Consider the following 13,136-nt stretch of genomic DNA (forward strand, 5'->3'; position numbering starts at 1 on the left):
CAAGTGAGAGGATAAACCCATAAGTATAGTGTATATATAATATCTGCATTGGTTCATATGTAATTACTAGGTGTTACAGAGGATTTTGCTAGTTAAAATGAAGTGTTTAGTCTTGAGGCATAATTACTTGTAATTATTATGTACTTCTATAGTACATTACCCATCTTGTCCTTTATTTTAAGACTTCTGGAAGAGCCATCCAAGTTGGAGGATAAACACACTAGTTCCCCACAGAGACTGCATAATTACAATGTCATTTACAAATTGTTACACTTAATTTTAAGCTGCTATACTGCCCGCATTGCTTCCGTCCTTCTCTTTGCCCCAGCCTCTGCTGGAACCAGGGACCTTCTGAACTCATCAGTCACCCAGGAAGCGTTGTTACCCATCACCATTTCACACCTGTTACATGTACTGTGTGACTGCTATGTAGACCACCTGCACTCATCTATCAACCTGAGCTCCAACTTCTCTCACATGGTATTTAGATCGAATTGCTGCCACCACACAGACTGGGAATGCCTCGACCGAGACATTCTTTCCTCAGCATCCACTCCAAAGTGATCCTGTAGGAAACCAGTATGTATTGTCTAGACAAGAGACAGAAAATAAATACATGACAATGTAATATACAACACTCAAAAAACCAAATAGGCCTATACAACATAGACTATAACACTAGGCTCAGGGATCATTAGGCCTATTCATTTATAAGCCGTATTGATGATGGCACAAAACTATTGACAGCTCTCTTGGTCTTGTATACTGGGAGACTGTATAGGCAACTCATTATTAATAGTGTGTTAGTGGTCAAGTGTGAGGCTGTTTGTCTTCCTCTTTAGTGTGTGGGTTTACTGGCTAATCCGGACAGTAGTGGACATCGACGTCTTGCTCCCAGACATACTGTATTAAACAACTTCTTTGCTCGCTTTGAGGACAATACAGTGCCACTGACACGGCCCGCTACCAAAGCCTGTGGGCTCTCCTATACCGTGGCTAATGTGAGTAAAACATTTAAACGTGTTAACGCCCCTAGCCGCGTCCTCAGAGCATGCGCAGACCAGCTGGCTGGTGTGTTTACGGACATATTCAATCAATCCCTATCCCAGTCTGCTGTGCCCACATGCTTCAAGATGCCCACCATTGTTCCTGTTCCCAAGAAAGCTAAGGTAACTGAACTAAATGACTATCGCCCCGTAGCACTCATTTCCGTCATCATGAAGTGCTTTGAGAAACTAGTCAAGGATCATATCACCTCCACCCTACCTGATATCCTAGACCCACTCCAATTTGCTTACCGCCCCAATAGGTCCATAGACGACGCAATCGCATCACACTGCACACTGCCCTATCCCATCTGGACAAGAGAAATACCTATGTAAGAGTGCTGTTCATTGACTACAGCTCAGCATTTCACACCATAATACCCTCCAAACTAGTCATTAAGCTCGAGACCCTGGGTCTCGACCCCGCCCTGTGCAACTGGGTCCTGGACTTTGACGGTCCGCCCCCAGGTGGTGAGGGTAGGAAACAACATCTCCAGCCAGCTGATCCTCAACACTTGAGCCCCACAAAGGTGCGTTCTCAGCTCTCTCCTGTACTCCCTGTTCACCCATGACTGCGTGGCCATGCACGCCTCCAACTCAATCATCAAGTTTGCAGACAACAGTGGTAGGCTCGATTACCAACAACGACGAGACGGCCTACAGGGAGGAGGTGAGAGCCCTCGGAGTGTGGTGTCAGGAAAATAGCCTCTCACTCAACGTCAACAAAACAAAGGAGATGATTGTGGACTTCAGGAAACAGCAGAGGGAGCACCCCCCCATCCACATCGGGACAGTAGTGGAAAAGGTGGAAAGTCACCGCCTGGTACGACAACTGCTCTGGCCACAACCGCAAGGCTCGCCAGAGGGTAGTGCGGTCTCCACAACACATCACCGGGGGCAAACTGGCAGGTTGTGCGCTACTGGTAACAAGTCAGGTGCAGGAGAGCGGAGAGTTGTGATCAGGCGCACACTTTAATTGGCAGAATTAACAACAGACGGACACAACTGCATCAAAAAAACTCCAGCCAAATGGCAAAAGTGCAAAGCGCGACAACAGTCACAATAATGCAGAAGTTAAACAATTAAACACACTCGGGTTCAACACGGTACCCGGGGGAAAAACCAGCCTGGCGCGTAACACGAAACAAAACAATTCCACACAAAGACATGGGGGAAACAGAGGGAATATATATGTAGTGTGATTAGGGAATGTAAACCAGGTGTTCGGGGAAACAAGACAAAACAAATGGAACAATGACAAGTGGAGCTGCGATGGCTAGAAGACCGGTGACGTCGACCACCGAACGCCGCCCGAACAAGGAGAGGAGCCGACTTCGGGCTAAAGTCGTGACACCCACTCGGGTACAGGTGGATCCGTGAAGACCTCTACTTGACAAGACTGGGTCTGTCTGTCTGGTTCAGACATCCACTGGAGCTGGAGTTCTACACCTCTCCTGACACACATACTTTACTCCCCTGCAGATGTCATAGACAGAGAGACACTGGGCTCATTCCAACAACAACTTACCTACTATTATTCACATCATGTGAGACAAAGTGGTTTAATTAATTACCCTATCGTTAATTTAGCCCATCAGAGTCCAACCCCTGTCTAAGCCGGGAGAGGGGTGCCCTTCTTTGCGAGGCATTGGAAAACCTCCCTGATCTTTGTGGTTGAATCTGTGTTTGAATCCACACAACTTATTATCTGACTTGTTAAATACATTACTACTCCTGAAGATATTTAGGCTTGCCATAACAAAGGGTTTGAATACTTATTGACTCAAGACATGTCAGCTTTACATTTGTTATTAATTAGAAAAACATTCTAAAAACGTAATTCCACTTTGACGGTATGTGGTATTGTGTGTAGTTTGTAGTCATACATTTTTAAATCAGGCTGTAACACAACAAAATGTGGAAATAGTAAAGGGGTGTGAATACTTTCTGAATGGAATATATATCAGTGTAATGCGTGCAGACTGTGGAGAGGGATTCTGCCAATGTGTGTGACGGATATACAGGGGGTGGAGATGGGGGGTGCCTTGTGAGAATTTGTCGGCGAGTGGTTAACCCGCCTCTACCATCCGTTCTATTGGCCAATGTGCAATCACTGGAAAATAAATGATCTCTGCTCGAGACTATCCTACCAACAGGGCATTCAAAACTGTAATATCTTATGTTTCACCGAGTCGTGGCTGAACGACACGGATAATATTCAGTTGGCTGGGTTTTCCATGCATCAGTAGGACAGAACAGCTACGTCTGGTAAGACGAGGGGTGGGGGTGTGTGTCTATTTGTCAATAACAGTTGGTGTGCAATGTCTATGCATAGTCACTTTACCTCTACCTACATGTACAAATTACCTCGACTAACCTCTACCTCCACACATTGACTCGGTACTGGTACCCCCTGCATATAGCCTCGGTATTGTTATTTTATGTTACTTTTTACTTTAATTTATGTAGTAAATATTTTCTTAACTATATTTATTGAACTGCATTGTTGGTTAAGGGCTTGTAAGTAAACATTTAATGTTGTATTCGGCGTTTGTGACAAATGTGATTTGATAATGTTAATTAAAAGGGCAGTGCAGTTAAAAACATGTTTTCTCTGTTGTAAAGAAAAAAGTAATAGATTTCTACACTATGAGGTTGAAATAACACTCGGAAATTGTGAAAATTATGAAAATGCCTTTTTTTGTGTAAGCTCTGTTTGAAGAAAAAAAACACCTGGAATTGCAGCTTGTTCAGGTGATATGTAATTTTGGCCCACCACATAACGTCACCCGGTGATCTGATTATATAATAGATCAATTAATGTTCATTTATTTGCATTTTCGCTCCTACTTTTGGTGCTGGTCCCGCCCAAAATAAAGAGTGATTGTGAGGTCTTTACACTGTATTCCATCCGAACAATCACTTCGTCTGATTTGGCTTCAATTTATTTTTCATAATCAACTGTCAGAAAAGTTTTAAAAAACATTTTAAAAAATGTAACCTTTAACTAGGCAAGTCAATTAAGAACAAATTCTTATTTACAATGACGGCCTGCACCGGCCAAACCCGGACGACGCTGGGCCAATTGTGCGCCGCCCTATGGGACTCCCAATCACGGCCGGTTGTGATTCAGCCTGGAATCGAACCAGGGTGTCTGTAGTGAGGCCTCAGCGGAACCTCCGGCATGGTATACTTTGTATCGGACTACATTGCAAACGAGGCTAGGTACATGTGGATTTCCAAGCAGCTCAATCAATTGTCACATGGATCTTGAAATCGGTAGTAGCAACCATTCATGAAGTATCTAGATAGTTAGTTAGTTATTTTTCTATTATAAGTAAAGGACGTATTTTTCATGGGTTGCATGCTTTGGCACAATATTGTTCTGAACGTTCTCTTGAGGACTGATGCACAAATGAACATTTTACTAGCTACTCAATGACCTTCTCTGAGCCGCCATGTGCTGATGAAGATTTAGTCTAAAGTACATTGAAGTGACTTGGAAAAACAATGACATTTCTAAAGGAGGAATGTTGTTTCCTACTAATTATACTGAACAAAAACAAACGCTACATGCGACAATTTCAACGTTTTTACTGAGTTACAGTTCAGGCCCTAATCTATGGATTTCACATGACTGGGAATCAGTAGTGGAAAAAGTACCAAATGGTCATACTTGAGTAAAAGTAAAGATATCTTAATAGAAAATTAGTAAAGTAAAAGTCACCCAATAAAATATTACTTGAATAAAAGTCTAAAAGTATTTGGTTTTAAATATACTTAAGTATCAAAAGTATATGTAATTGGTAAAATTTACTTAAATCATTTCACATTCATTATATTAAGCAAACCAGATGGCACAATTTTCTAGTTTTTTAAATTACGGATAGCCAGGGGCACACTCCAACACTCAGGCGTAATTTACAAATGTGTTTAGTGAGTCTGCCAGATAACTTCTCTGGGATATGTGGGACGCTACCGTCCCACTTGGCCAAAAGCCAGTAAAAATGCAGAGCGCCAAATTCAAATAAATTACTATAAAAATCAAACTTTCATGAAATCACACATGATTAAAGTTACACTTGTTGTGAATCCAGCCAACATGTCTGATTTCAAAAAGGATTTACGGCGAAAGCACACCTTGCGATTATGTTAGGTCAGTACATAGCCACAGAAAAACACAGCCATTTTTCCAGCCAAAGAGGAGTAACAAAAAGCAGAAATAGAGATAAAATGAATCATTAACCTTTGATGATCTTCATCAGATGACACTCATAGGACTTCATGTTACACAATACATGCATGTTTTGTTCGGTAAAGTTCATATTTATATCCAGAAATCTGAGTTTAGGCGGGACGCTACTGTCTCACTTGGCCAAAAGCCAGATAAATTGCAGAGCGCCAAATTCAAATAAATTACTATAAAAATCAAACTTTCATTAAATCACACATGAAAGATACCAAATTAAAGCTACACTGGTTGTGAATCCAGCCAACATATCCGAATTCAAATAGGCTTTTCGGCGAAAGCAAACGATGCTATTATCTGAGTTAGCACCATAGTAAACAAAGAGAGAGAAGCATATTTCAACCCTGCAGGCGCGACACAAAACGCAGAAATAAAAATATAATTCATGCCTTACCTTTGACAAGCTTCTGTTGTTGGCACTCCAATATGTCCCATAAACATCACAAATGGTTCTTTTGTTCGAATAATTCCGTCGATATATATCCAAAATTTCCATTTATTTGGCGCTTTTGATCCAGAAAAACACCGGTTCCAACTTGTGAAACGTGACTACAAAATATCTCAAAAGTTACCTGTAAACTTTGTTAAAACATTTCAAACTACTTTTATAATACAACTTGAGGTATTTTTTAACGTAAATAATCGATAAAATTGAAGACGGGATGATCTGTGTTCAATACAGGATTAAAACAAACTGTAGCTATCTTTCTGGTCACGCGCCTCTAACTAACAGTACACTTCCAGTGACCCTCGTTCAAGATAGCCGTACTTCTTCATTACACAAAGGAAAAAACCTCAACCAATTTCTAAAGACTGTTGACATCCAGTGGAAGCGGTAGGAACTGCAAGAAGGTCAATTAGAAATCTGTATTCCCAATGAAATCCCATTGAAAAGAGAGTGACCTAAAAAAAAACAAATCTGAATGGTTTGTCCTCGGGGTTTCGCCTGCTAAATAAGTTGTGTTATACTCACAGACATGATTCAAACAGTTTTAGAAACTTCAGAGTGTTTCCTATCCAAATATACTAATAATATGCATATCTTGTCTTCTGGGGATGAGTAGCTGGCAGTTGAATTTGGGTATGCTTTTCATCCAAATGTGAAAATGCTGCCCCCTATCCTAGAGAAGATAAGAGGCAGTAGGGATGACCAGGGCTGTTCTCTTGATGTGTGTGAAATGGACCTGCTAAGCATTCAAAATGTAACAAGTACTTTTGGGTGTCAGGAAAATGTATGGAGTAAAAAGTACATTATTTTCTTTAGGAATGTAGTGAAGTAAAAGTATAAGCTGTGTATAAAATATAAATAGTAAAGTACAGAAATCACAAAAAATGACTTAAGTAGTACTTTAAAGTATGTTTACACCACTGCTGGGAATACAGATATGCATCTGTTGGTCACAGATACCTTAAAATAAAGGTAGGGGCGTGAATCAGAATACCAGTCAGTATTTGGTGTGACCACCAATTGCCTCATGCAGCGCGACACATCTCCTTCACATAGAGTTGGTCAGGCTGTTGACTGTGGCCTGTAGATTGTTGTCCCACTCCTCTTCAGTGGTTGTGTGAAGTTGCTAGATATTGGCGGGAACTAGAACACGCTGTTGTACACGTCGATCCAGAGTATCCCAAACATGCTCAATGGGTGACATGTCTGGTGAGTATGCAGGCCATGGAAGAACTGGGTCATTTTCATCTTCCAGGAATTGTGTATGTATCTACAGCTCTGGTGGACATTCCTGCAGTCACAACATGACAATTGCACCCACCCTCAAAACTTGAGACATCTGTGGCATTGTGTTGTGTGACAAAACTGCACATTTTAGTGGCCTTTTATTGTCCCCAGCACAAGGTGCACCGGTGTAAGCTTTTTGTATGTACCGGTGTAAGCTATTTGTATGTATGGAAAACTTCTGGGATTTTTATTTCAGCTTACACACACACACACACACACACACACACACACACACACACACACACACACACACACACACACACACACACACACACACACACACACACACACACACACACACACACACACACACACACACACACACACACACACACACACACACACACGTAAACATCGACTGGCAGAGAAGCAGCTAAACTGGTTCCCCCCTAACCCTCATAGGTTGATGCTGGTGGAACTGGCTGCTCTACATACGATTATGGTGGTGCAGGTTGTAGAAATGCTATAGCCTGGTCCCAGATCGGTTTATGCTGTCTTGATAGCTCCTAATGTTTAATAGTTGTCATGCCATGTTGCCATTGCATTTGGCTTGGCGATACATAGGAGTTAGCTATATATCACAAACAGATCAAAAACCAAGCTAACATTTGGCTGATTGTCAGAACAGAAAGAATGAAACTTCAATGTACTTGAGGATTACTCTAGAAAATGTTGGCTTTGTTTACAGGAAAGATAGAAAGGAGGATATTATGTGGTTTCCTTGTGTGGCAACTGAATGCAAGGGCAAGCGGTTGTATGATGTTATGATTGTGATAGTGATGGTGATGTAACTTGCACAATGTTTTCAGGTTTGAATGAGACAATGTATTCCCCTAACGTTATTCTTTCAATAAAGTTATTGTTTTATTCATATTATATTACCTGTGTATGTCTTTCCTTATCATTTTTAAGACTCAATGCTTTCTGTAATTTGTTTTGGCGCAGATATGTCTTTAATTTACTATCCGGATAAGAAAGTGTCTGATCCCGGAAAGTTCATCGAATTTTTAAAAAAGTACCATCAGTCACTAAAACAGGTGTTCCTTATTTTCTAAAGATCAGAATATAAATACATTTGACTGTTAATGAGTTAAACCTTCCAGAGCTCGAGTTGTAAAACAATAACTTGAAAAGATACTTACATGCCATGATTTTGACTCATTATAACCTTGTTTACAATCTGAGATGAAGCACAGTTTACAATAAAGAAAACTGAATTGATAAAATAGAAATTGTGATGATACTGAAGATTATAACACAGGCCATTGCATCTCAGAGGCCTAACGCAGCCTGTAGTTAATCATGGCACTCTGCGATGAATAGACCGCAGACACGGTATAGGCCAGGATGGTCCAGCATGCAAACAGGCTGTTCTGGTCCTGCATCTTCTGGTGACCTATTGAAAACAGTACAAAAATGATACAGCAAATTAAGATGCATTATGTATGCCTTTTGTTTTGATCACAAAACAAAGTAGCCTACACAGCTATGGAGATTTGTTTCTTTAACTTTCCAACTCTGACTGACAGGTTGAATACCATGTGCCTATGTTATTGATTTTTGAAGGGGTAAAGTGGGCGGCTCTAGACCATCCTATCAGCCAATCAAGTTGTGTATGTAAATATCTAATTTCATATTTAATTTTTTCCCCCTTTCACCCACACGATCAGACTGAGCATTTCAGTGGCCCGAGGAGGATCAGGGGAATAAATGATTACAAAAATAAAAAAACACACATTGATTTATTAAACACAAAGTGATGATTTAAACATTTTATTAAAAAGACTGCATGGGGGCTTTAAGCTGTCACAATGATTGACAACAATGTTGTTGAAGATGACCACAGATAAATAAAAGATCACTTTTTAAACCTTCCTTCGTATACCTCACCCCCAGCACCCTGTACCAGCTGTTGAGCTGGGCTATGGGCCATATTGTTGTGGTGTTTCTGTTGGTAGAGATTCATCTGCGTCCTCCCGGCTGACCTGGGGAGTCTCCGGACCTCCTTTAACAATGAGGCTTAAATCGCAGCTCTGAACTCCCATGCCCCTGCCTATCTGTCTCCTCTAAAGCACACTCATGAGCTCTCAGTTGTTCTCTGGGTCTGTTACATTACTGTGTTCACTGTGCGTTACTTCTCTGTTCAAATTTAAATGTTCTACTCTGACTGCAGTGTTAGTGCTATAAAATGGATACAAGAGTGGATGATGCTATTGCAGAGGACTCTTTCCCCATAAATGTATACCCCATTGGGTCTTGAATGTTTAATTGCCATCTTGAGATTCGGTCGAGCGGTGTGGTGCGCAGCCTCTTATTCCTAGCCCATTTGGCCTTAGATGACTGCTTTGTGTCCAGGACAACTGAGGATTAATAGACAATAAACAACAACCTCGTAAGGCTAAGTGGTTACTCCTTTCATATTGGAGTAATTATGAAAGTGGTCTCCAAGGATTTCACTATAATTGATTTCCTCAGGGTTTATCTATTTAATTAGCATTTTCTCTCATCAAGTCTGTACTTAAAATCAGGCATTGATTTCTAATGAGTATTTTCTCTATATTGAGGATGGCAGCATTCTTGGTCTCAAGTTTGATGATAACATTATTTTACGTTTTTTAATTTTTATTTTAAACCTTCAAATATGGAGTAAGTTTGGGAGTCATGCTACTCATCATCAGAATGAACTCCTCTGTAGTGTGTTGTTGTAGCCATATTAATAGTTTTTTTTTTACAGACAGAACTTTGATATTTTCCATTGATTCCATTGCAACACGCTCTTTCTCAGTTGTACTGTTCTCTTCGTAAAGGAAAATGCTTATTTTATTGCACATCTTTTGTTAATTAAGCTGCACAGTGGTCAGTCTATTGGCCCCTTCGTGCTCATGCCACAATGGGATCAGTGTACCCCATCCTTCTCATTCTCTCAGATTCAATTGTTGTCTATTTCATGTCTTATGAATCTGTAACAGATTGCCTCATTGAAGGTCTATATGTTTGAGGGCAAGCTGCGTTATGAATTGGCTCTATAATTGATTGATGGGTCCTTGGGGTTGCTGGTGTGTACGTGTGTTCTTATGCATCTATGTGTTCCAATATACATCTGCATTTGTGTTACATGTGTATTCATAGCTGCGGGAAGTAGGGGTGCTTTTCCCCCCCACCAAATTAGTGCACCGTGCCTTTATATATCCAGTATGAGCTGAGATGTTTTATTTTTTATTTACACCAAATTAGTGCACTAGGCCTTTATTACTCCTGTATGAGCGGAGAAAAACAGTTGTTAGCAGCACCTCCCTATGTGAGGCTTCAAATTGTAACTCCATATCGACTGTATTTATCTTACTTTTTTTTTGTCTGAGAAGTTACATTTTAGGGTGAGTGGGAGGGAGTATGCGGGGGATGATGGTGATGGGGATGGGAGATAACGAAGTGTGTTGTGTCAGCGATCAGTCTACATGCTCTCATAAGTAATTCTTCCAACGCTCTGCTCTGCCCTGTCCTGCCTCAGGGAAAAGGAGCATAGCAGTGACAGTGATCTACCCTCCGTCTCCGCTTCCTAATATAGTACATACTGCCTTCGGTATCTTCTCCGTTGTTATTTCTATATATCAGCCTCAATATCTTTCCTCCAAATTATTTTAACTTATAGCTTTACATTTTCTAATCTTCTTCCTGTCCCTCTCTATTTTGCATTTCAGTCAGGGTCATGGTCTGTATTTGTCCTTCTTTCTTTTTCTCGTCAAGAATCCCCAGTCTCCCAATGTCGTCAGTATATGTTATGTTACAATTTAGACTCTTAGAATTTGAGTTGTGAGTTGAGTAAGAGCATGTGAGTTAGAGAGAGAGAGGTGAATGAATGAACGAGTGAGTGGGAGCTGTGAGGGGAGTGGGTAAATGGGGAATGCTAGTTCATGGCGGTGATATAGAGTAGTACCAACCTGATTAATGATCTCTGGCTCACCAGCCTGAGGTCTCCTATACCCCCATACCCTGGGCAGCATACCCATAATTCACCTCTGAATTTAGATCATAAATCAGACATGAGATACAGAGGGAAAAAATCGCTTCTTAAAGGGATACTTTGAGATTTTGGCAATGAGGCCCTTAATCTACCTCACCAGAGTCAGATTAATTTGTGGATTCCATTTTATGTCTCTGTGTCCAGTATGAAGAAAATAATATGGCAAATAGAAATCAAAATTGGATGGTCTTCAGAGATAGATGGGATGGGTTGAGGGTAGCTGAAGGATGGGACAAAAAACAAACAATCGATAACTATTGAAAAATATATGTTGTCCATAAAATGTATATAGTATGCATAAACTGTAAGTAGAAGCGTAAGTGTTGTTGTCCATTAGTTTACTCCAATTAGGGGAGAGGTGGTAGGGTTACGTGAAAATAATAAAGGAACATATATTAACAAATAAATACAATTACATAACAATCTATCTGCAATATTAAAGCTGATCTAAACAAAAAATATATATGAAAAGACATTGGCTCGAATCTAGGTTGTGCCTTTAGATTTCAAAGAAATTAACAACTAAGGAAGAATCTTTAACTTCTCTAATTGACTACTCAAACCCCAAACCCCGGCCTGGTCTGTTTGGTAAGCATTCTCAGAAGCCTTGCGATGTTGTGCCTCTTGGTTTAGAAACTCTGTGATAATATACAGATGAAGTTGGAAGTTTACATACACTTAAAACTCGTTTTTCAACCACTCCACAAATTTCTTGTTAAAAAACTATAGCTTTGGCAAGTCGGTTAGGACATCTACTTTGTCACAATTCCAGTGGGTCAGAAGTTTACATACACTAAGTTGACTGTGCCTTTAAACAGCTTTGAAAATTCCAGAAAATGATGTCATGGCTTTAGAAGTTTCTGATAGGCTAATTGACATAATTTGAGTCAATTGGAGGTATACTTGTGGATGTATTTCAAGGCCTACCTTCAATCTCAGTGCCTCTTTGCTTGACATCATGGGAAAATCATAAGATATCAGCCAAGACCTCAGAAAACAAAATTGTAGACCTCCACAAGTCTGGTTCATCCTTGGGAACAATTTCCAAACGCCTGAAGGTATCATGTTCATCTGTACAAACAAAAGTATGCAAGTATAAACACCATAGGACCACGCAGCCGTCATACTGCTCAAGAAGGAGATGCAGGTGCGAAAAGTGCAAATCAATCCCAGAACAACAGCAAAGGACCTTGTGAAGATGCTGGAGGAAACAGGTACAAAAGTATCTATATCCACAGTAAAACAAGTCCTATATCAACATAAGCTGAAAGGCCGCTCAGCAAGGAAGAAGCCACTGCTCCAAAACCACCATAAAAAAGCAAGACTACGGTTTGCAACTGCACATGGAGACAAAGATTGTACTTTTTGGAGAAATGTTCTTTGGCCATAATGACCATCGTTATGTTTGGAGGAAAAAGGGAGAGGCTTGCAAGCCGAAGAACACCATCCCAACTGTGAAGCACGGGGGTGGCACCATCATGTTGTGGGGGTGCTTTGCTGCAGGAGGGACTGGTGCACTTCACAAAATAGATGGCATCATGAGTACGGAAAATGATGTGGATATATTAAAGCAACATCTCAAGACATCAGTCAGGAAGTTAAAGCTTGGTCGCAAATGGGTCTTTCAAATAGACATTGACCCCAAGCATACTTACAAGTTGTGGCAAAATGGCTTAAAGACAACAAAGTCAAGGTATTGGATTGGCCATCACAAAGCCCTGACCTCAATTCTATAGAGAATTTGTGGGCAGAACTGAAAAAGCGTGTGCGAGCAAGGAGGCCTACAAACCTGACTCATTTATACCAGCTCTGTCAGGAGGAATGGGCCAAAATTCACCCAACTTATTGTGGGAAGCTACCCAAAACATTTGAACCAAGTTAAACAATTTAAAGGCAATGCTACCAAATACTAATTGAGTGTATGTAAACTTCTGACCCACTGGGAATGTGATGCTGAAATAAAATATGAAATAAACCATTCTCTCTACTATTATTCTGACATTTCACATTCTTAAAATAAAGTGGTGATCCTAACTGACCAGGGAATTTTTACTAGGATGAAATGTCAGGAATTGTCAAAAACGG

The 13,136-nt window shown here is 40.5% G+C and overlaps 1 protein-coding gene across 1 annotated transcript in view; it reads right to left on the reverse strand.

Moving 5' to 3' along the window:
- Positions 1-7,974: 7,974 nt before the first annotated feature.
- The window catches only part of ntsr1 (neurotensin receptor 1 (high affinity)), an 86,257-nt gene continuing 81,095 nt past the window's right edge, over positions 7,975-13,136 (reverse strand). The window contains exon 3 of the mRNA XM_039008364.1: positions 7,975-8,426. Within this exon, the coding sequence (XP_038864292.1) occupies positions 8,311-8,426 (116 nt within the window). The 3' untranslated portion in view covers positions 7,975-8,310. The remainder of the gene's footprint in view (positions 8,427-13,136) is intronic.

Source organism: Salvelinus namaycush, chromosome 14, assembly GCF_016432855.1.
Source record: "Salvelinus namaycush isolate Seneca chromosome 14, SaNama_1.0, whole genome shotgun sequence".
In the NCBI taxonomy this organism is placed as follows: domain Eukaryota; kingdom Metazoa; phylum Chordata; class Actinopteri; order Salmoniformes; family Salmonidae; genus Salvelinus; species Salvelinus namaycush.